General features: G+C 41.5%; 2 protein-coding genes across 7 annotated transcripts in view; one reads left to right on the top strand and one right to left on the bottom strand.

The window, feature by feature from the left end:
- Positions 1–2,438: 2,438 nt before the first annotated feature.
- SPC25 (SPC25 component of NDC80 kinetochore complex) lies at positions 2,439–11,342 on the top strand. Of its 4 annotated transcripts, none has more exons than XM_053408907.1 (7): positions 2,442–2,642; positions 4,454–4,611; positions 5,070–5,135; positions 6,517–6,663; positions 7,333–7,428; positions 8,579–8,677; positions 11,060–11,342. In XM_053408907.1, exons 2-7 carry the CDS (start codon positions 4,458–4,460, stop codon positions 11,122–11,124), a joined length of 627 nt encoding a protein of 208 aa, XP_053264882.1. In that variant the 5' UTR covers positions 2,442–2,642; positions 4,454–4,457; the 3' UTR covers positions 11,125–11,342. The 4 variants fall into 4 exon arrangements, with proteins under 4 accessions (XP_053264890.1, XP_053264882.1, XP_053264872.1 ...); XM_053408897.1 differs by lacking the exon at positions 11,060–11,342 and adding an exon at positions 8,926–9,123 and having other exon boundaries at positions 4,387–4,611; XM_053408892.1 differs by lacking the exon at positions 11,060–11,342 and adding an exon at positions 8,926–9,123 and having other exon boundaries at positions 2,443–2,642.
- Positions 9,441–24,571, bottom strand: part of NOSTRIN (nitric oxide synthase trafficking) — a 29,280-nt gene continuing 14,149 nt past the window's right edge. The window contains exons 8-16 of one of the 3 annotated variants that reach the window (XM_053408842.1): positions 23,655–23,780; positions 20,663–20,761; positions 19,646–19,771; positions 16,479–16,587; positions 14,414–14,502; positions 13,546–13,668; positions 11,813–11,927; positions 10,472–10,594; positions 9,441–10,027 (exon numbers count right to left, since the gene is read on the bottom strand). In XM_053408842.1, coding sequence (XP_053264817.1) covers positions 9,876–10,027; positions 10,472–10,594; positions 11,813–11,927; positions 13,546–13,668; positions 14,414–14,502; positions 16,479–16,587; positions 19,646–19,771; positions 20,663–20,761; positions 23,655–23,780 — 1,062 coding nt within the window. In that variant the 3' untranslated portion in view covers positions 9,441–9,875. The remainder of the gene's footprint in view (positions 10,028–10,471; positions 10,595–11,812; positions 11,928–13,545; positions 13,669–14,413; positions 14,503–16,478; positions 16,588–19,645; positions 19,772–20,662; positions 20,762–23,654; positions 23,781–24,571) is intronic. The other 2 variants (XM_053408851.1, XM_053408860.1) reach the window with 2 other exon arrangements.

Below are 24,571 nucleotides of genomic sequence, written 5' to 3'. Positions count from 1 at the left end.
CCAACATTATTACAAATAACCTATGGGATAATGAGCCTCATATAACCAGCATGCTTAAATCTAAGGGATTAAGACATAGAGTAAGTTGTACTGCCAGGCTTAGCTCACTTTGGGATGGACTAGGTCAGGCTTCCTCAACCAGATGTTGAGGAATGTTTTGAGATTCCAGATGTTTTGAGACTACAATTCCCATCATCCCTGACCACTGGTCCTGCTAGCTAGGGATCATGGGAGTTGTAGGCAAAAAACATCTGGAGGGCTGAGGTTGAGGAAGCCTGGATTAGGTAATCAAGCCCTTATTCCCCTTCAGTCTACCAGAGAAGTTCAAGGTGTGAGGACTCAGCTGGTTGCTGCAGCTCAGACCGCATGGCTCTAAAACGCTGCTCTTGAGTTCCTAAACCAATAATTTAGGAACTTTCACTACTGTAACTAAGCCAAGTTTTACTGTCCCGAACTCTCCAGGAAAGCACATGAATCTGACCTTTGGAGAGTTTGCAAGTAAACCATTTTTAACTTACCAAACGTGGTCATTTTCTACACTAGGGGAGGAACTTGGGAAGGAACATGGAAGGGCATATTTTAAAATGTATAACAGCCTATATTTCCACGCTTTGCTTTTCTGCATATTCTGTGATTTTAAATCTCTACTGGGGTTCTCTCACCAAAGCGTATTTGCCCCAGACTTGGATCATGGCACAGCTAACAGGATGCTGCATGCGGTGACCACAACCTCACGTATATGTGATCAGTCTTCACTGAAACAGCATCTGTACAGTCCTTGTATTATCTCTATTACACGTTTGTTTTTTATATGTAAAAGTCTCTGCAAACAAAAAACAAAAACTATGGTTGCCTATACCAGTTGCAAAGGTTCAGAAAAGGGAAACCCAACTGACCAAGGGGTGGAGCAGATTATAAGTAACATTTAGGGCTTTTTTATTTAGAGAAAGGGTAAGAGGAGACATGATAAGAGGTGCAGGAAATTATTCCTGGTGTGGAGATAACGGACAGAGAAAGGTTCACCCCCTCTCCTTTTCATAGTACAAAGCTTGGGTCACCTAATGAAGCCAAATGTTGCAAGATTCGGGATAGATAAAGTATTTAATCACACCCCAAAGATAAGTGAGGGCCGCCAACTTGGATGGTTTTAAGAGCATTAGATATATTCACAGAGGATAAGGCTATCAATGGCTACTAACCACATGTTCACAACCCGCAGCTGTGCACACGCAGGTTGCGATTTGGCGCTTCTGCACATGCGCGATTTCCAAAACCCGGAAGTAACCTGTTCCAGTACTTCTGGTTTCGGCGGTCTGTAACCCAAAAAAATGCATCCTGAAGCGTCTGTAACCTGAGGTATGACCGTATGCTCCTGAAACCACAGGGAGGGGAGAGGGCTCTTGTGCTCAAATCCTGCTTGTGGTTTTCCCACACGCATCTGGTTGACCTCTGTGAGAACAGAATGCTGGATGAGAAGGGCCTTTGGCCTGATGCAGCAGGGGCACATCTTAGATGCCACCCTATATTTCCCCTATCCCTAGGTAGGGCTCCGGACTCCAGTGCACTTACAAAATTCAGGATTCTTTGCCATGACTGTTACCATGACACAAGAGCTTTAAATATAGGTTCAGTCCCTGGGATCTCCACTTAAAAGGTGTGTTTCAGTGTCAGTCAAGTCAGGTAGCATCCTTGGAGAGCCACTACCAGGCTATTGGGTTGTTGTTTTAATTTTTATTAGGTATTTTGTGGTTTTATATCTTGATTTTATTCTGTGAACTGTCCTGAGACCCATAGCTATCAATGTTTCCCTTTTTTTAAGGGAAATTCCCTTATTCCGAATAGGATTCCTTGCAAGAAAAGGGAAAAGTTGACAGCTATGCTGAGACCCCTGGGTATAGGGCGGTATATAAAGTCAATAAATAGTTGTAGTAGTAGATAGCACTAGCCTATAATTTTATTACTATTATTTTTATTACCTATTACATTTCTATACCTCCACTCTTCCCAATTTACAGTTTACAATATTAAAGCACAATAATACACAATATATAAACAACTAGTCTGGAGCATGGCATAGTTAGGTGGCATCGGTCCTGGATGCGTTAGTTGAGATTTTCCCGCATTGCAGGGGGTTGGACTGGATGACCTTTGGGAATCCCTTCCAACTCTCTGATTCTGTGACGAGGTAGCACCCTTGCGGGAAGCAGGATCAGAGAGGCCGTTCGTGATCTGAGAGCAGTCAGAGTATTAGGGGACGTGTTGGGTGCTTTAAGCCGCTTTCGTCGTTGAGAGAAACACAAACTACAATTCCCATCATGCAGATCGTCACCCGTCATCTCTTTGGCCAATAGCGAAGAGAGAACCTGACGTCGCCGGTGACTTCAATGCACGCGGACCAATCCGTGGGTCCGTTGTGCGGCGCACGCTGAGCGCGAAGGAGGAAAGCGGCCGTTGGCGGTTGGCGGCGGGCGCGAAGGTGACGCGTTATTTGAACAAAGTGGCGGCAGAGCTGAGCGAGTCGGGAGGTCGCACGCGGGGCCTGAGTTGAGTCGCAGCCCCGCTCCGAGAACAAGGCGACCTGGACACGGACCCTTGTTCGCTGCCGGGAGACAGGCTCGGGTTTGCAGCCGCGGCGTCCCTTGGTATGGGGGGGAGAGGGGACTCGTCTGACGGAGGAGGGGGGGAAGTGTCTGCTGGTGTTCTCTCTGTCGTGATATAAATATGTAGTGTGTGTGTGTGTGTGTACGTACATGCGTATGTGTGTGTACACACACACACACACACACACATATAATGGTGTGTATAGATAGTGGATATTATGTGTTTGTGTATGTGTGTCTGTATATGTAGTGTATGTATATATGTAGTGTGTGTGTATATATATTGTGTGGATCTATACAATATAGTATATCTGTGTATGTATATTATGTAGTGTATGTGTATATATAGTGTGTGGCTATGTATAGTATATATGTGTTTGTGAGTGGTGTATATATATGGGGTGGGTGGGTGTGCGCACACACACACTTATGCACACACACACACACACAGAATTCAGTTCTTGACAGGCAAAGTAGAAACATTTTTTTAAAAAAAGACAATGCTCCTGATTTTTTTCCTGTTAAATAGTTTACCTCCATACTTAGGGGGCTGGGGAGCCCCTTGCGATCCCTGCTTAGAATCATAGAGTTGTAGATTTGGAAGGGACTCCAATGATTAAAAACTTATTAGAGACACATTGTCATTAATGACGGTGAGGGTCTCATTTTCAGGAAGATTCTAGAAAGAAAGAAAGAAAGAAAGAAAGAAAGAAAGAAAGAAAGAAAGAGAAAGTAAGTGGCCAGTCAGAAAGCAGGACTGGCTTTTTATTTACTCTGCCAACTGGATTTCATAGAATTGTAGGGTTGAAAGGGACTTCAAATGTAATCTAGTCCAACCCCGTGTAGTGCCGGAATATTTTAGCCCAACATGGGGTCTGAACCCACAGCCCTGAGATTCAGAATCTTATGCTCTACCGACTGAGCTATCCTTGTTCAAAATTGTAACAGCCACTTAGTTGCTGGGGGTGAACAGTTTCATCTCTTCTTACATATGGTTTGATTTTGCTACTGGATTTCTTCCCCTGGAAAGCTTCTTTGACCCAACGCCCCTTTTTTAAAATGGTAAAGCTAGCAACACCTGGATGGAGTTGTGCAGCTTGTCTTGTGTGAGGGGAGGGATTTACATTTCCCTCGAAGGTGAGCTGTAGTCGAAGGGAGCATCTGCACCCAAACATTGCCAATGGTGGTGCAAGGAGCATCAGTGGCCAAGCTAGTTTGCCTGCTACGATCATATTCCTGGGGAAACTTGACCTAGTAAGTCATGGTCTGACTCCTTCCAAGCTGAATTATTAGCACTGTAAGTAAGGTAGCTTTTAAAGATGGTTTGGAAACTTCTTTTGGCACAGGAGGCTGCATATTGCAGCAATTCTGTACTAGTAACATATTTTGGGTTTGGGACTTGTCTATGTTCATACCAAACCTTATAACAGAAAATCAGGCCTTGCAGTCCTGCCCATCACTAAGAGGCAGTTACCAAGAGCAAGGCTTTCTGGGCAGTTGATAAAACTCACTCCCACTAAAAATTTATTTGGCTCCATCATTATTTAGTATTTAAATAATTAAGTTGTATTCATTTTGAAGGGTTATGTGTGTGTTAGGATTAATTTTATATGTTCTGTCATGTTGAGAATTACATAGGGTCTTGTGAGAGCTTTTATGGCTAATGATAGCGTTCAGTTGTAAACAGCCCAACACTTATTCTGATACCTAGATTTTTGCCCTTTAAAATCTAAATGACTTGGATACGTGGGATTTTTCAATAAGCAATTATTTTACGTTTGCCCAGGAAATCAGCAAGCCTGTCTGTCTACCTGGAGAAACTTCTGAGTGACTATACCATAATCTATTTTTAGAATCATGACCCAGGAAAAAGGTGATGATGAACTGGCAAAACTTGCAGAACACATGAAGGAATTATGGACTAAGTTCAAAACCACTTGTAGCAATGAGAAGATTGACCAGACGCTGAGACTGAGTGATTTATGCATGGAGTCTTTATGCAAACTTTCAGGTACAATTTTATATGGGTTATTGCTATTAAATTATTGTTAATTGACACTTCCTGCCACGGAGGCAAAGGTGCTCTACACAGAAACAGTTCCTATCTGCAAGGGATGCTAAACTGCAATTCTGAAGAAAGTGGTGTTCTTTAAAACATTTGTGGAATGCAGGACACACCCTAGTAGCAGTCCCCTTCCATGGCTGAGAAGCTGTTGGGAGGGAGGCTGGTGGGGGAAGAAAGAAAAACCAAATTGGGTCCCATGTCATCCCATCTCCTGCACTTGTCTCTCAGCAATGTTGTGCTGGGGAGGCATATCTGGGTATAAATAAAATTTGGTGAGGGCCAAGACTTTCAGCATAGCTTATCAGCAAAAGTTATCTGTTTTGTATACATTGTTTATAAACCAGCACAAATGTTTCAGGAGTGGGCTGGCAAATAACTCTGTTTTGTTTTGTTTTTAATTACAGATAAATGGTCGAACAGATTAATAGATGGGGACAAGATGATCACTAAATTTCATGAGTACACAGATGGTAGAGTATGAGTTCATGAAATATTTCTGCATGAGTACATACCTTCTTGTCTCCCCTTTCCTGCAACCCCCACCCTGTACACAAACTAACTTGATGCCACCTTCCTCCTAAGCACCCTTTTCACCTTCTGCCCAATAATGAAGCAAATAGCCCCTCCTATTCTGAAGTCACTATCATACTCTTGCTTTCAACTTCATAATCATGGCCATGCCGCCCACTCCCTCCTTTTTTGCGAACTCCCTTTGCACTCCCCCATTTTCATCTTCCCCTCCCTTTCCCCTCCCTCCTTTTCTCAACTCTTGCTTGCACTGAGACTGCCCCCCATTTCCATGCCTCTTCCTCGCTCCAATTCTGTAGCCCTCTTACTTTTGCAGACATATCTTACTGTATCTTTAAGGTGTATGGAAATCTTAGAGCGAGCCTGTCACTTAGCTTGTTTAGTTAGAGACGGTTAAATAATGGATATTGAAAATATATAAGTGCTTGCTTGTTAATAAAATACCCGTTCTAAATGGCTACATGGAATCTGGAACTTAATGTAGAAGACAACACATAGTACTAGGAGTCAAACAACATTTGAAGCAGCTAAGGAATGGAAGATGGAGAGGTTTGAGTACAGCAGGGATAAAGCAACACTAAGAGGGGGCGGGGAGTGGTAGTTTTGAACCATGGCTGAGGTTTGAGTAGAGCGAGCGAAGGTGGGGGACATGGGAAAATGTGGTGGTTGAAAACAAGGTTTGAATATAGTGAGAAGGGAGTTGAGAAGCGCTTTGTTGTGTTAGCTTATAGATATTGGCTTCCAGAGCTGGCCCAGCCATTAGGCAGGGTGAGCCCATGGCCTCAGGTGGCACTCTTGCAGGTACCCTGCCTTGCCCCTCCGCCAGCAGCAAAGAAGCACTGCCATCAGCGCCAATTTTGTATAAGATCACATCCATTTTATGCGAAATCTCACCTCAAATCAGTGAGATATTGTCTGAAAAAAGCACCATCGCTTCTCTGCCATTGCAAATACGGCAGGGTGTGCAGTGTAACAGCAGGGCAGGGTGCCACTTCCTGTTTTGCCTCAAGCGACAAGATAGGATGTGCTGCCTCTGTTTCTAAAATCTAAAATGTCAAACTGTTGTTCTGTTACTAAAGATTAATCAGCAGACTTTGCATTTATGGGATAAAAGGACAGGTCCTTGTCTGGATTAGAAACTTGTTAATGAGCATGAAGCTGATTATAGGAATAAGTGGACAGTTCTCACAATGGTAGGATATAAGAGGTGGGGTCTGCCAATTATTAATATTGGTAGCAATGTGTTTCAACTTGTTTGTAAATTATCAAGAATATGGGGTGAGCAGTGAGCAAAGTTTTCCAAGTTCTCCCTGTTGCATGTAGAAGCCTGTCAGAAGAACAAATCCATTGAGGAAAAACAAGATAAATTATCTGAAGTACTTGCTGACCTTAAGGATGGCAGAAAGGAAGAGGCAGACTTGATGGCTACTATTCAAGAGCTCAGAGAAGAATTGATCATAAAAAGTAAAAGTAAGTCACAATCAAAATGGTGATATTCTAGTTCTGGAGAGACTGGAAAATGCCATACTATTTGAGAAATGTGTGACAAAGGGCCACATCACATTAGTTTAACTCCATGAAGATGATTTCCCCATAGTGAAATGTGTACTAAAATGTATGATGTATTTGCCTGTGATTTATAAAAATCTGGCAGCTTATGCAAGTGTCACTTCTGAATAAATGCATTAAAATATGACACTTTTAGGAGCTTTACAAGTGTGTTACATTTAGGGCAATAGAAAGGACTGCAATCCTTGGCATACTTCTGGATAGATATACATAGGATTATACGGTAAGGCTTGCTTTCTAACTTGGGAAGCTAACTGACCAATCAAAATACTTTAATATAAAAAAACAAAACATTGGTGGGAAAGATGTCTTCATATTAAAGTATTCACTTGAATAGGAACAAGCCACATCAAGAAAATGAAATTTTGATGGGGCAGGTGGCTCATTAAATAGTATATATATATTTTAAAATAGCATGGATTAACTCCTCATTTGTAGATTTCAGACGAGGCAGCAAACAAGAGAGGCCATGATTTGATAGGTTTATCAAATACTTTTTAAAAAAATACAACTTTAGGTTAATGGCATGGATGAAAAAAAATACTGTGTCTTATTTTGTTTAAATCTCAGTTAAAAGCAAGCCCCCAGAAGAAATCATGGAAAGACTTCATAAGTCTGAAAAACTATTTAAAGAGCGGCTTGGGTTAGAAATACGCAAAACTGGTGGTAAGACTGATGTGTTCATTTCTATAATTTCAGGGTGTGACTAGTATTGTTTTGCTGTAGCAGAATTAATCCATTAACTGCCCGATAAAAAGTGCAACAAGTGTGAACTTGAATAGAAACAGTTTCCCATGCAAGTCTGCCCTAACACCTGTACAAAAGGCTGCTGTAAAGGAGAAAGCCATTTCCTCCAGCATATACTCGTGTGCTGCAAGTGCATTGTCTAATGGATAATTGGTGCTGATAGTTCCGGTCCTTTCTGGGTCCTATATAGATGAGTGAGAAGCAGCCACCACAACTGTTCAGTGCTGTCAGTAATCTCATTTTACAGGGGCAGCCGGGAAAAGAGGATTTTGCAATCATGGCAACAAACAGGTTGCTTTTTTGTTCACAAACCAGCTTTTCGAGATGGAACACCCTAGCATTACATCATGTATGATTACGCTATCAGTTTTCTAAGTACCTAAACCCAAATGATGCATGCTTCTTTGGGGGGGGGGGTTCATGTTGCCTATCTATCCAATCAATTATCACAATCTTGGATTGTTTTACTTGCGTACTTCCATAAGAAAGAGGCCAGAAATTGGGGTTATTGTACACATTCTCTCTTCCCTTCCAAATGCACTTTTGATTGAGCAATATACTCTGCTAGGTATATGGAAAATGGGTAGGATGATGGCATTATATAGATGATAATGATGTAAGTCATCAGTTAGGGAGATATCAGTCATCAGAATAGGAATCCTATTCACTGAAGAGGCACATGATCTAATGAGGCCTCTGCTCATGGAAAGGATGGAAATGATTTTTACTAGTTTCCCCTGCAGCCTGAGGCTCCCTCTCACTTGGAGTGGAGGGGCAGGGATTGATGAAACTTGCTTTTCCCCATTCTGTGAACAGGAGCATCCCATGAGCAGAACTCCATTCGTGGATCTCTGAATCCAGCCTCCCTCATCTTTAGAGCGTAATTTGAACAAAATAGGATGCCTGGTGCCCTCTAGACTGAGCAGATACATTTCTATGTAATGTGAATCCTTTAACTTGGTAAAAATACAGCAGCAGTTTAAGACTTAGTAAAATGTTGCAGGGACATGAAACGCATGCAAATGAATGTTACCTGACACACTTAACGAAATATTGTTTTTGCCTTCAGCAACTCATTTGCAGTTTATATTCCGTTGTGTTGACCACAAAGATCTTGAGAAACCATACATACTTACCCTTACCATAAATGAAGAGGGAGCTTATGAAGGTATGTATAAAGTTTCTGGGTACTGTTGCATTTCCTAGTGGAACTGTTTTCTATAAATCTAATCTCAGATCATCATTCTCTCTCCACACACTGTAAAAAGGCATTAGCGTTTAGATTCTGCTTTTAAAAATCATCTAATCTTTGCAGCAAGAACTGTTACCTTCAGTATATTAAGATTCACTAACTTCATGGTTTGGATAAAGTAGCAACTTATGCAACAACTTATGTTTTTCACTGTTTTCTCCTAGTGATTTCTTGTTTTCCTCCTCTGGACTGTATAGAAGAACTGCAGCAAAAAGTGAGGGAAACCAGCAATTTTTCTGCATTTATTGCTAACGTCAGGAAAGCCTTCATCGCTTTGACTTATAAATGATATGTTGTTATATATGTAAATCTTCCTGGATATCTTGTCTGTTTAAATAAAAGAAAGTAGGCATTTATCGTAACTATTTGACCTTCAGATAGAGTTTGAGTTGCACATGGGCTATGCTGCCTCTGCTTTTCATTAAGACAGATCAGATCCTGGGCTCCTCAGATTTGAACAGGGTTGCATTTGCAGATCAAAAAGTTTTGCTTGATTTAGTAGCACCAGTTTCTAGGTTACCAGCCCACCCCCCACCCCGCCCAGGCAGGGCAGATGTCATTTCCCCCTAAAGCCTTCTGTTTCATTCAGAGCTGCCCATGGAATGTGGGCACATCAAACTCAGTCTCTCAACAAGGTATAGTAAATGTCTTCTTTCACTGTATAACTCTTAAAAAAAACAAAACAAAAAGTTTCCTGCCCAGTACAAGCTAACACCAGTCCCATTAAATGACAAATATCAATATCGTGGTTCCTTAACAATGCAATCCTATACATGTCTACTCAGAAGTAAGCTTCAATGAGTGCAATGTGATTTACTTGCAGTGAACTGTGTACAGCATTGCAACTTTAGTGCTGGTATCACTGCTTTAAAAAAAAAGTTAAGAAGGAATTTGGTATTACAATTGTTTTTAATTATTTACGATAATGACAATAATTTAACGAATGAAAGTTGAGTTTTATATAATGCCTTTCAATATTTTATTTAGAACATGAAAAAGTTCTAAACAAAGAAAGAGCAGGCACTTAGAGAAGCTTGAATTGATGTCTTGTCAAAGTGAATAAATCCATATTGTTAGTTGCACTTGCAGTCTGTCCCAGTTGTGGTTTTTCAGTTTAAAAAGACGTTTCGTCATCTTCATTGAGCCTCCTGGTGGTAGAGGGAATTAATTCTTCCACATATGTAGCAGGGAAAATACCTATTTTCCCATTGAGAGAGCCATACCACCATCCATCCTCTTCCTTCTGGTGAATTTCAATCACATCACCTAATAAAGGAATGTGCATAGTGTTACTTTAACTTGGTCAAATAAACCAGATCATAGGGGCAGTTCACACAAGTTTCTTAAGGAAGCTACATGGCTTTAGAAAGTACTTTGTCTCTATCATCCCTCAAAAGAACAGAAGGGTTTCTCTGTGGAGACCAAACCAGATAAACCATTCTTGAGTATGGCTTGTGCTTTTAAGTGTTCTTCCATATGTATGCTTAGAGCCAAACTAGATGGAGAGTGGGCAGGTTTTAGTCCTTCCCCCAGGAGTTTATTTCAGCATAAAGTTAAAACTCTACCCCTGGTTTTGTAGCCAGAAATGCTACAAGCTAGTCCCTCTGTTGGCCACTGAGAACAGGATGCTGGAGTAGATGGGCTTTGGGTCTGATCCAGTGGGGCTTTTCTCTTACATTGAGATTAGAGGAGGGGAAATGTTACCGTTACCTTTATTCAAGCAGAGCTCGTCCTCCCTTTCAGTGTGGTAATCATATAAAGCTGTACAAGTTCCATACACAGAATCACCATTCTCTGGCGGTAGAGCTGTTGGCTTTGAATTGCTAACAGCTACTGGAAAGTTGGGACAAAAGTGATAATATTTATGGCAGCTATAACAAATACAGTCTTGTGGTAATAACTAGCTCTTTTAAAACAACCCAGTTATAGCTCCTGAATTACCGTATTTTTTGCTCTATAATACTATCCCAGAAGCCAGAACAGCAAGAGGGATTGCTGCTTTCACTGCGCAGCGATCCCTCTTGCTGTTCTGGCTTCTGAGATCAGAATATTTTTTTTTCTTGTTTTCCTCCTCCAAAAACTAGGTGCGTCTTGTGGTCTGGTGTGTCTTATAGAGCGAAAAATACAGTAATTTTTTTGAGATGGAGAGATTTGAAAACAGCTTGGATCTGAAGGGCCAGGTGTATTTTGTTCCATTTTAGGTATGTTGACCCCTTTTAAATTATTTAAGAAAACTGATGTTTGATTATAGTTTCCATTTTGGCCTGGCAGTTGTACTGCTGTTTTCCTTTTTTGCAGGGAAAATTATTTGCTTCTGGACAGAAAAAGTACCATACTGTATAGCTGTATGTGCGTATTTCTAGAACCTGACAGCCCCATTTCCCACCATCATGATAAATTTGAAGAACTGGAGGGTGGCAAGCACTCAGAAGATGCAGAGCCTCATCACGGAGGAACGGGGAAGAATAATCCTATTATTATTCTTTAGAAGACATTTGAAGGAAGCCCTGTATAGGGAAGCCTTTTAAGGTTTTATTATGTCAGATGGGTGGGGTACAAATAATAAAATCATCATTATCATTACTAACACAATATTTGAGCCCCCAGAAGGCTCAGCTGCTTTTTATGTTTTTAATTTGTACCAAAACTGTGAGAGACATCTTACTAGCTAGAAACCTTTCACTTGCTCCTCAGCTTTCTACTGTTACAGTTGTACCTCGGTTTTCGAACGTAATCCATTCTGGAAGACTGTTCTGAGTTCTGAAACGTTTGAAAACCAAAAACTCAATAGCCAACAGCTAGGCCTCAGAATCTTGCACTCAGCGGAAGTTGTGTGGCATGTTCAACTTCTGAGGCATGTTCAAAAACTGAAGCATTTACTTTCAGGTTTACAGTGTTCCAAAACCAAAATGTTCGTCAATGGAGATGTTAAAAAACCGAGGTACTACTGCACCAGAATGGCAGCCATTTTGCCAACTACTGTATGTGATTATGAGAGAGAAGAGAACCCTAGACTTCACATGCTGATCCTGCAATGGATTGTGTCCTTACCTGGTGGACAACTCCTGTTAATTCCTTCTTCACTGGTGGCCCCTGTGCTCAAAGTTTGCTTAAAATGTTTCTTCTTAACAGGGCAGGTGATTGCCACAGAGTGATGCACACAGTCCTAACAGTTTGGGGGGGAAGAAAAAAAACATTGTTAACAGGAGAAATGCTAAAGTTTTGGGCAAAAGTACTGTACCTAAAGGCACGTGAAAGTAGGCAAAAGTACTGTACCTAAAGGCACGTGAAAATAAATATACTTGAACAACGCAGGGTGCAGTTTGCACATAATGCTAAGCCAAACTATAGCTAAGTGTAAACATGTAAGCATTTGCATACTCTGAACAAATGTTATCTATTTCACTCATCCCCAATTGCTAAGATATGATTTGATAGTCTCCCCCTCCATATGTTATGGTGGTTACTGCAGAGAAACCCCAGACAAGCAGTTATAAATTCTTACATGAAGCAGCTTTCCACAGGATTCTGTTCATAATAAGTCTGCATCTTTACAAGTAACACTAATAAACTACATCCCTTATCACTTTTGAAGTTGCCAGTAGTACATGTGAAAAGGATCTAGGGGTCTTTGTAGACCACAAGCTTAACATGAGTCAACCGTGTGATGCAACAGCTAAATAAATAATGCCAATGCTATTCTAGGCTGCATCAACAAGTATAGTGTCCTGATCAAGGGAAGTAATAGTCCCTCTATATTTTGCCTTGGTCAGACTACTGTTTCTAGTTCTGGACACCCCGGTTTAAACAGAATATTGACAAGCTAGAATGTGTGCAAAGGAGGGTGACCAAGATGATCTGGAAACCAAGCCTTATGAGGAATGTTTGAAGGAGCTGGGTATGTTTAGCCTGGTAAAGAGGAGATATGATAGTTATCTTCAAATATCTCAAGGGCTGTCACCTGGAAGAGGGAACAAGCTTGTTTTCTGCTCCAGAGGGTAGGACCTGAATCAATGGATTGAAGTGACAAGAAAGATTCCAACTAAAATCAGGAATAACATTCTGACAGAGTTGTTCAACAGTGGAATAGACTGCCCTGAGAGGTAGTGGTCTCTCCTTTCTTGGAGGTTTTAAAGCAGAGGTTGAATGACCATCTATCATGTTTGATCTAGTTGACATTCCTGCATTGCAAGGGGTTGGACTAGACCAGTGGTGGACAAACTTGGCCCTCCAGCTGTTTTTGGACTACAACTCCCATCATCCATAGCTAACAAGTTTGGTCATAGCTGGACTACACCCTCAGGATCCCTTCCATTCTATGATTCTAAGTTGTTTTTATAATTATCCCCTGTACTCATCTCTAGCAGGCAAAATTTCCATTGGAAAAATGACCTCTTTATAAAACAGCTAAAAAGTGAGCAGTTGAAAACTAATATACAGCACGATCTAGCAATCTAAAAGACTTCCCAAAGATTACTCTGCCCCATCATAGTAAGAGTTGTGATGCCAAACCAGACACTTAAAGTTCAAGATACAAGATAACTAAATAAGTACTTTGAAGAGTAAGTAAAAGCTTTTGTTTAGCTGTATTGTAAAAATAATAATAATAATCTTTCCCAAATGTATGCTCTTACCAGCAATGACATTCTGGTCCCACTAATGGCAGGTGAAAGAACCAGGATGTACAGAATGCTGTAATAGTTTGTGGGATTGGGCTGTAAAAACACAGCCTCACACATGTTCCCTAAAAGTGCTTTGACATAGGCCACAACCCTTCATAGTACCTTTTCCTTCCATTTTGAAATGCAGTTCCTGGGTTCAACTGGTTTGGGCATCTGCTCAATTTCTGCGAGCACAGTCGCCAGCTTGAAGTGGTTTGCATGCAGAAGGATAACTTTCAGAGATGTCTAGTAATACAGATAGTTTTTTTAAAAATAAAAATACTGTTAGTAAAATGGTATTTTGCTTCATGTTGATTTCGGGTGGGGGCAGTAGTTGACCCTAGGGATGGGTGAATCTCAATTTCGATTTCCCTTCGTTTCCCCTTTTTTCCAATCTATGTTCAGTTCAGTTCTCCACATTTTCACACATTTTCACATTTTTCCTAATACACTCACGTTTGTTTGCAAGTTTGCCTGTTAAAAGATATTTTTTGCAAAGCAATTTCCCCAATATAATTATTTTTTTGTATATTGTTTTCAGTAATCTATGCATTTGTATGCACACTTTATCCTACTTATATGAATTTTTGTACACATGATTTGGTTGCATTGCCATAATTTACAGAAGTGAATTTTGAAGGATGGATGTGTTTGGTTTACATACTGCTTTGGAAAATGCAGGTTACATAGGTTCACCTTTAAATGCAAACTGAATCAAATTCTGTACTATCGCTAGTTGACACACACACAATCAGACTTCCAGTTTAAAATGTACTACTTCTCTTATTGTCTCTTGTCCTAAAATAAATCACACCCAATTTGGCAGGTTATTCTATTCCAAACCTGCCCAGTTGATTTTCTAGTGATTATTTGAGGCATGGGCATTAGATATTAGTGAAAGCTGGATTTGAACTGAACACAAATTAAGTCCAGGCAGGCATTAAAAAGATGGTACAAAACTAATTTACAGATTACAGTCAAAAAATGTTACCTCATCAAGCTCCTCAGTGATATCATTCTGATTCTTTGCATCTGAGAACTGTGGAGATTCCGTATAAGCGTTAAGCATTCGTTCCAGACCTTTAAAAAGAATATTGAAGGAATAACCTTTTATAAAAGATTAAACAATCTGTACTATAGTGTTTTTCCCCACACACAGAACATTTACTAATCTTTCATGCATATGTCTGGAAAACAAATGCTTCATAAAATGTTTCTGGAAATCAACTGTAAAGCGTTATAGTGCCATTAGAAAACTCCCAGGACATATTTATTTATATTAAAAAATTAAGAGCTGCTTTTTGGCTCAATAGGCCACAAAGTGGTGTACAATCATTGTGATAAAGCAGACAAGGTAATAAAAGACGCAGCAAAAGCAGTCATCTGGAGGACCCAAGATGATCAACTGTTCAAGGAGAACAAATTAACCTAAATTAAATACTGCCTTTATTAACTTTCAAAATGGCAAGAAGGAAGAGGCTAGCCAACCTGGACAATTAAGTGGGCAATTCCTCTGTTAGCGAAGGGTGACTTGTGCATTTATTGTTTGCTTTCATTTGCTCGCTATCCACCATGGAAGATGCAACAGGTTGCCAGTTGTTTCCAAACCAATTCAAGTGTTTTAAACCCTAAATGGCTTAGGCCCCAAATATACAAAATACCATCTCCATCCCTACTGGCCCTTTTTGTTAAAACACAGAAGTATGAGGAATGACAGCCTGAGAAGGCTTTTTCTGTGGCAGCTCCAGAATTATATACAGTCGTACCTTGGAAGCCAAACGGAATCCGTTCTGGAAGTCCATTTGACTTCCAAAACGTTAGACTCCCAAGGCAAGGCTTCTGATTGGCTGCAGGACCTTCCTGCAGCTAATTGGAAGCCGCAGAAGCCCTGCCGGACGTTCAGCTTCCAAAAGAACATTCATAAACCAGAACACTCCCAGGTTTGCGGCATTCAGTGTGGAATGTAAGAATGCAGTCAAACACAACATTGCTAGAATAGAGATGAAGGTTGTCTCAGTCCTCCAGCCAGAACTTCCTGCTTTCCAGGACTGAGATGAAACTTCCTATGTGTAATGAGATGGGCGTGGCCTCTCCTGAATTAGAAAAGAGTCACAGGCTGGCGATCATCTTGTTTCTATCAATGTCATCTTAACAACAGCACTACTAAGATGCACCCTTGGCTCCAGGCCAAGAGAAGAAAAGGGGGGCTTTCTCTCATAAGGAGATAGTCACCACATTTAAACTATGTTATTACCTTTTAAAAGTCTGCCTTCTGGGTACCTTTGTGTGAACAGATGATTTACTTGTAAGTGTTTTATACTTTACAGAAGACTGCATAGCATCTTATTTTAGGAGGGATTAAACGGGAAAAATACCAGGAAATATTTACAGAGACTCTAACAAGTCTGAGCAAGCTATCTGCTGTGCGTGTGTTTAAAAAAGGGGAATGTTAACTCTGCTGATTTTGTTGAACTTGTAAAGACAAGTTGGGATAGGATATCTTAGACAATATATCCTCCCCCGCATCCCTAAACATTCCCACATTCAGGAGCTAAAGCGTTTGTCAACCAAGGTACGACTGTACCTCCCCACAGAGGTGCATCTAGCATCTTCATTGTACAGCTCTCACATTGGGCTAAAGAGATCTCTTTCCCCTGCCCTTTGAAAATTAAGCTGTTTTGTGGAACCATCCCATACCGTTTTTGTACACTGCACTGTTCCATTTGGAACGCTTTTGTGTGCATTATAATTGTAATGGTTTTATCTGTTTTTATAACTGTATATTCTGTTATTGTAACTCCACCCCGGAATCTTATGCTGAAGGGCAGGTAAGAAGTTTTATAAATAAGTATAGGTAAATAAGCTGTGTGTTGAAGGGCTAATAATGCACATAGCTTCCTTACACATTTGTCTTCAATTCCAGGGGTATAATAAGGAAAGGTTTTAGTCTATCGATCTATGGACTCTTGTCTAAGCCAGTTTCCTCCAGAAGCAATGTCAAAGATTGAATGGTAACACCCAATATATCAAGGCATACAGGCGGCATTTCAAGGCACCTGCTTTGTCTTGTAACGCCTTCTCCAAGTCCTTTTGAACACGTAGTACTTTGGCTTTGATGGAAGCCTGTCTCCTCTCTTTTTCGATGAGGCTCGTAGGATCTTCCTCCTTTTTGCAGGAAAACAAACCCACGTTTTAGACATGCAGTTCCGATGGAAAAGAAAAAATGTACCCAAGCAGGAAGGTGTTTATTAGAAGTGCAGAAGTACTACTCTAAACTCAAGCACGCATTGAGTGTTGACACTGGCACGGTCTGCACAAATCAAGTCCAAGTGACAACACGATTGACTTCACCGTGGCTTCATGAACTACAAAATGTTTCAGTATTTAGTCTCAGATTTAAAAAAGCAGTACTGATGGCAATAGCTCAGTTAGTAGAGCATACAACTCTTAATTTCAGGGTTGTGGGCTTGAGCCACAAGTTGGGCAAAAGAATCCCTACTGCAGGGAGCTGCAGTTCTCTGATTCTAAGGCAAGGCAGTGATCCATCAAAGCACTTAGACCCTGAGAGCATTTTCTTAGAAAATGAAGATGAATGTCCTATCAGCCAGAATTTATGGGTCTCATGGTATTCTGGCAATCACAGGTGAAGGCAGTAGAGATTAGCAAGCACTAAACTAACCTGTATCTTCTGTCCAAGACTCTAGTTTTCTAAGAGAGCCACTTAGCAGAGGTGGTAAAAGGTAACAGACCAGGCCCAACATCTTTCTAAAGTAGACTTATTGGGATGTTCTGTTGCCCACAGGCATCAACTGTCCTGCACTCAATCTTTTTGCCCTCCACATTGGCAACTGGGGCAAGCTGGTCCTACTTAGAATATTACAGTTTTGCCCTGGGGCTTTCAATTCCTGATCCCTACTCAAGTCTCCAGGCCCCAAGCAATGCAGTTAGAATAAATCAAATAGTGTTATTTAGTCAATATTGGATTGTGCTAAATTATTATTCCCAATATGAAATAATTTGATTGCACGCATGCAGCGATATTATAAGTCGCTCGGCAAATCGCCATTTCTAGTAACAGAACTATGTGAGGTAGCATACAAATGTTCCTTTTGCAGAACTTCCTTTCCCTTTATCTTGAAATGTTAGTTTTATGGTGCAACAAAGCAAGGGTGGTACATCAGAGGAAACAGACATTCTATGAAATTATGCACAAGCATGGGTGTTATCAGAAAGATGATTTGAAAGAAGGTTCGTTAAAAATCAGTGAAACGTTTAACACATCTCTGATTCTGTCTGGTCCCCAAAACTAATGAACAGGGTAATTACCTTGGAATTCTGATGCTTGCCCAGTGTGTGTGTGTGTGTACATGTGAACACAGCCCTATAGTTTCCCCTGCAAAGTCTTTGACACATAAAAAATTGAAATATGTTCCCAGCTCAGTTGAATAATAATAGTTACAGGCAATAAGCTTATCCAGATCCATTATTTGGATACTCCAGTTCTGCTTATCATATTGTGCTTTTGCAATGCATAAGCATAATTGCTGTGCCAATAAAACCTTGTGATTAAGTGGCGTGCAAAGCGACAGTGCTGAAAAAGCAGCTCTCTGTTGCTATTGTATTATAGCTTAGTAATTGCATGATGTTGGATTCCCCCATATAGACAGTCACAGGAGAAAGTATAATAGTCAAGAAGGCACCCGCTGTGGCTTTTGGCCCTGTGGACCTTAATTTCTGATTTATGTCAACTGCTTCCTCTGTGGATAAAGCACTGGCAGCACCCGTTGATTTGTGATCAGTCCTTTGTGAGCAAAAACAGCAGTGGCGCCAAAATATTACAAGCCCTTTTAAGGATCTAGAATGTGGCTTGGCTGCTTCAGATACTCTACATTTGGGGTGTTAATTTAGAACTTGCATTATGAGCTGAACATGGTTGCAATGGCATTTATTGCAAGAGAGAACAAAACAGTGTTCAGGTAATCACAAACCTATTTGCAACCTGTAGATCAATATTTTCATAGTATCTGTTTATTAATACACAAACCACTTCTCAATGTTTTGTCCCACTCTTGCAACACACTCCTGATTTTTACAAGATGTGGGCCATGGGTAAAGCCTGAATATTCCGTGTGTGCTCAGTCACAGTAAAATGCACGTACCATGGTTTATTCATATGTAATGTTTGCATGCCAGCATAGGACCTTGAGAAGCTGCCCTGTACTAGGTCAGACCATAGGACATTCTAGCTCAGTTTTGCCCACAAATGATTGGCTAAGGATGTCCAGGTTTGCAGACAGGGGACATTCTCATCGCTAGGTGGAGATGCCAGAAATTGAACCTGTACAATACAAACGCTCTACCACTGTACTACAGGGCTAGCATGCCCATCTAGGCCACCAAAGTACTGGTGTGCTAATCGTACACTTGAACAGGCCAACACACATGGTAAGAGCAGTCCTAAGGAACAGAAGAGGCTGGAGGTACGCAGATGGGAGCAATCTTGAGAAATGGGATCACGGATGGCAAGAAATCTATTCAGTTCCCATATTAATTGTTTCCCTCTTTTACTTTCTGCCAAATTGGTATCTGTCATTCACCCTGACAGGGAAAGTAAAGTGCCGCAGTTAGACGCTGGTGAAATCAGGGCAAAACCTGCCTACCACTAGGTAGCTGGCTCTCAGTTTTATAGTTTACACAGAATGCACCAAGAGGCATGCCATTACACTTCCTCCAGAGGTTCCTACAGCTGTCAGTAGTACTGGGCGATATCTTGTTTTCAACATCATGATATAGCACTCGCTAAACATTGCGATATACTGATATGTCATGATGTCTGAAATAAGGATGGAGCTATGTAGAGGCACTGGCTGGCTTCAGTTTTTACTGCATTGTGGTTTTCGCCGGCCACTGCTCTTGTGGTTCGCTGCTCCCTGAAGGAGGCGGGGGAGAGCTGAGCCAGCAGAGCTAACAGGCTGCAGGAATCAAGTGAAGCATTGGTTGGTTCCATGCTTTTTCCTACATTGTGATTTTTGCATGGCACACACACAAACATCCTTATTCATGATATATTGCCAGGTCAAAAACTATGAAACCAATATCACGATATGGACTTCAAACTGGGTTTGGACAATATATCGATAAATCGCCCAGCCCTAGCAGGCAGTTCCTATTTCCATACAAACATTGCCCGTCATGATGACAAGCATCTCAGTGGTGCACTTACATAATAGTCTGTTAATAACAGCTCCAGCTTGGTCTCTGTAGCAGGCATGGACATTTCTTCTCCTAACATCTGTGTGTCCTTGTGTGCATCAACTTCACTGACCGCATCATGAAGCCTTGTGTGGCACTAGAATAAGGACAAACAAGATTCATTATGACAAAAAGTTCTAATAGTATTTAGATGGAAGTGAACAGCGCTTGGAATGAACTAGTCCCATTGAACAAAGTTCACTAACTAGTTCAAAAATCTCTGAACTACACCTGAAAGTAGTACCTGTAAATGTCAGGTGTTCTAAAGGTGAATAAAGTTCAGTTTGGGGGTAGAACTTTGAATGATTTATAGTTCATCTTCATGTTCATTACTTTTGCCCTCGCCATCCCCCAGCAGGAGGCCCGGACTCTTAACTTTCATTTAAAAAAAAAAAAATCAACCAAACATTTCTAAAGAAAGTTGCAAAGCTAAATGTGGCAGGAACGGTCTAAGGCTTATTAGGCTGTTGCTAAAGACACTAAGTCAGTCACTGTTGCTAAGGAATCAGAAGGAATGTGAGGCATTTCCTGCACCTGTTCCTGGACCTGTACTTCTTGCTGCAAGCTATTCAGGTTAGAAGAGAGAAATGCCTCACATTCCTTCTTTCGGATTCCTTAGCAACAGTGATGCTTTGTGCCTCTAACAGCTGTGTAGGTGGCAGAAATAAAACAGAGTAAGTCTTCTAGTATGGAAATACAATTATGGGGAAAGTTTAACCTGCTTACGTTCTGTCTGTCAGACATCTTATTACTTGTGTGTGGCCTCCGATTTGCTTTTGGACTTTGGTTTAGCATACTGGCTGGTAACATTCTGAATGCTGAAAAAATGTATGCCAAGGATGAACTTTTTATGAACTAAAAGGTTCATTTGGATGAACTGGAACTGAACCAGTTCATTTTGCAAAACAACGTTCTTGAACTGGAAACAGTTCCTTTTTAAAAACGAACTTTCTAACCACTGGAGGTAAAAAATCGTAATATTACATACCGCAATTAGGTTCTGTGCCAAACTGGAAAGATGCTGGCTGTAACAATTTAATGTATTGCACAGAAGATGCAGTCGCTCCTTTTCGAGTTCTAGGATGCTCTGTTTAAAGGAAGGGAGGAAGCCATTACCACACAAAATGGGCAATCTGCAAGGATTAGATTGGTCTGCTGCACACAGAGCCACCAGAGGAACCCCATCCCCAATCCAGACTATGCAAAAATAGCTCCTGCAAATGAGAACCTGCCACATCCCAAGACAATCTGCTCCACTGCTGAACAGCATTACCAATAGGAAATGTTCCTAATATGTCCCCCAAAACCTGCCCTGCAATTTCCATCCATGGTTTCTAGTCATGCTAGAATTATTATTTGGAGCACAATTTCTGTTCTCATCCTGAAGCAAAGTCCTTAACCCAAGGTACTATTTCTGGGTTAGCAGAGTCTGTAACCTGAAGCGTATGTAACCCGAGGTACCACTGTACTATCAACCTAGGTAAAGGTAAAGGACCCTTGGATGGTTAAGTCCAGTCAAAGGCGAATATGGGGTTGTGGAGCTCATCTCGCTTTCAGGTCGAGGGAGCCGGCATTTGTCCACAGACAGCTTTCCAGGTCACATGGCCAGCATGACTAAACTGCTTCTGGCGCAACGGAACACTGTGACGGAAGGCAGAGTACACGGAAACACCATTTACCTTCTCTCTGCAGTGATACCTATTTATCTACTTGCACTGGCATGCTTTCGAACTGCTAGGTTGGCAGGAGCAGGGACCGAGCAACGGGAGCTCACCCCGTCGTGGGGATTCAAACTGCCAACCTTCTGATCGGCAAGCCCAAGAAGCTCAGTGGTTTAGACCACAGCGCCACCCGCGTCCCTACTATCAACCTACTCATTACATCACACAGGTACTTAGGACCCCCGTGAGTGGAAAGGGTGCACCCAAACAGCCATAGGCACACATGTGAAGCACACAATTCTCCCTCCACTGAAATCAACCGGGTTTAAAAGTGTTTTGCTTTGGCTGCATTGCACCCTTCGTCTCTTTTATGTAGGTGTTCCTTTAGCTGAAGAATGCTAAAAGGCTTGGAGCAGAACTCAGCATGTGATTAAAAATACAATAACTCTGTGGAGGTGGTGATGCTTAACAGCATTTAATTAAATTTCTGCTTCTAGAAAAAAAAATGAGTATGAAATTTACGGCCAATCTGTTGATGCGGGTGCTTTTTAGGGGGGTGGGAGGGTGTTTCTTTAAAAAGCCACTTTGATGAATTACATTTCAAGTCAGATTATAACGTTGTCTATGACAAACCAGATGTTGCGGCTGTGTTGGATCTACAAATTTTGCCATGGGGGGGTAAACGTCCACACTGACCCCATGGGTCACGTTCAGTGACGCTTCTGAGCCTCTCTCCTCCCAAGCCGTGTCATAGTCATGGCAGTGAGTGCTGTTTTCCACCCCCAGGCAACACACTAGGCCAAAGTACAGCTGAGCTCAACGCAGCAGCAAAATGACCAGGGATCACCAGCAAAGAGGCTGGGATCTCCTCTCCAGGAGCCCAAACATTTGCTTCTTCATAAGCTTGGCTTACGGTTAGGTGCAAACGGGGGCTCTGTGTGAGCCTCCCCCACGCATTTTGAGATGGGTGAGAATCAAGCAATTTCAAGGCTAGATTAAATTGCTTGGTGTGCTGGTGCCAAAGGGATATCTTCCCTTAAGAAACTAGGAAATAGAAGCAGCCCCAGAGAAGCAGGGGAAACCCAGCCAGATAGGCGGGACATAAATAACAAAATCAAAATCATCATCATCATCATCATCATCATCATCAAGCAATTCCAGTGGATGTTGCGGGACTGACTTTCTTATTCCCTGGGACGATTTGCTATGCTAGCATTTGCTCGTTCGTTTGAAAAATGTCTGTACAGGGGGGAGAGAAAGGGTTAAAACATAAACCAATAGGAAAGCCAGAGGCAGAGCCTACCTGTATATAAAAGGGCTTAGCCCGAGGTTTGAGTTAGTTGCTGGTGGGTAGTTGGTTGGTTTTAGTGGGTTGGCTGGTTGGGAAAGGCAGTTGGAAAAGCAGTTGGCAGGCAGTTGGAAACAGAGAGACAGTTAGTGCAGTGGGTTCTTGTGTGAGGGGAGGTAGAAGACAGGATAAAATAAGACTAAGAAGGTAAAGAGTAACAAGGTTTGGAATGCAGTTAAAGTTTGTTTGTGTCTGAAGTAAACTACACTCTTCTTTGTTAATTTGGGAACCTGACTGAGACTAAGTGATTTGCCAGGGAGGACCTGGTTGGTGGTAGTGGATTAGCGGTGTACGGGTCAATGGTCCGTGAGACGACCGGGGGCTCCATACGAACGCCACAATCATCATCATCATCATCATCATCATCATCATCATCATCATCAAGCAACTCCAGTGGACGTTGCAGGACTGACTTTCTTATTCCCTGGGACAATTTGCTATGCTAGCATGGGGTGACAAATGCATGTACAAACATATGAAGCTGTGTCATTCTGAGGAAATGCCAAGTCAGCAGTGCTCCAGGGTTTTATACAGCCTTCTCTGGAGATATGCCAGAGATGGAGCCTTGGACATACCTCCAAGTTCTGGTCTGATTCACCTGGGGTTGTCTACTCTAACTGGCTCCAGCCTGAGGCCTTTCTAGTTGTAGGGTTGGGGAACTCAACCTGGAACCGTCCGGCTTGCAGAACATGTGCTCAAATCTTGAGCTGCATTTTGATCTGCAGCTCCTCCCTTTAATGTTTATAACTTCCAAGAGTAGTCCTCTGCTCCCAGGACCTTGATTCCCACCCACCCCGTTTCCCTTCTCAAACACACAGCTGTAAATCAGGAGGTACCTCACTGTTCTCACTGAATTGCAAATCAAAATAAAAAATGGATGGCAGTGCAGAAATGAGGCTTGTTTATATTCAAGGGGAAGTGTCAGAATGAAAATGTACAACAGCACAAGAAAAGAACCTCAAATGACTTGCCTGGTGGCAATTTTCTAAAGTGCTTTCCCATTTCAACCTAGTTTTACAGGCGGCTAGATTCTTGTCATAGTAATCTTCATCGTCCTTTGCCAGTTTTGTCGCAGATTTTTCCAGGTTTCTGAGCAACTGAAATGAAAATATAAATGCAAGTTGTTTAAAAAAAGAGAAAGATGATTGACTTCTCTCACCAGAGGCATTATTCTCATAGCTGTGTTGGCAGGAGCAAATTATCTTCTATTTATGCACCTGTGAGGTCAGGAGAGGTAAGGCCAACAGCTTAACAGCGTGCTATGTGCATGACAACATGCAGAAAACTGTGTTTTGTGTGTAGCAAATCATGAGTCTTTGCTTCACAATGCTGAAAGTCACCCTCTCCCCTCAAAGACACCTAATAGATTGACTCTTGTCATTTTATCTAGCAGCCTGGCAGGACCAATGCTTCAGAAAAGTAGGCTGTTATTATCGTTACTACTTTTATAGCCCAACGTTCAATTCAATAACCTCACACGTGGCTCTTGTCCACCATTTTATCCTCATAAAAACCCTATGAGATAAGCTGGGGAGAGAGATAGTAACTGACCCAAGGTCATGTATGGAGCTTCACCATCAAGCATGGATTTGATTGGGGAAGAAGAAAGGAGGGAGGATAGTGAGGACAAGTGGTAAACTTATATTCTTATAATTAATGTTTCAGTATGTTTTTATATACGTATGTTGGAAGCCATCCAGAGTGGTTGGGGCTACCCTGTCAGATGGGTGGGGTACTATATTATTATGATTATTATTTAAAAAATTGGATGTCCCAATTTTCATCAGAGAAATGTTGGGAGTGTATGGAATCTGGGCCTCTCTGGACGTAGTCCAGCCCTCTAACCACACCACCACACTGTCTTCATGATTTGTCAACTACCTTAGCT

The sequence above is a fragment of the Podarcis raffonei genome, chromosome 1 (genome assembly GCF_027172205.1).
Source record: "Podarcis raffonei isolate rPodRaf1 chromosome 1, rPodRaf1.pri, whole genome shotgun sequence".
Lineage (NCBI taxonomy): Eukaryota > Metazoa > Chordata > Lepidosauria > Squamata > Lacertidae > Podarcis > Podarcis raffonei.
Note: the sequence above shows the minus strand (reverse complement) of the source record. Positions and strands in the feature narration are given on the sequence as shown.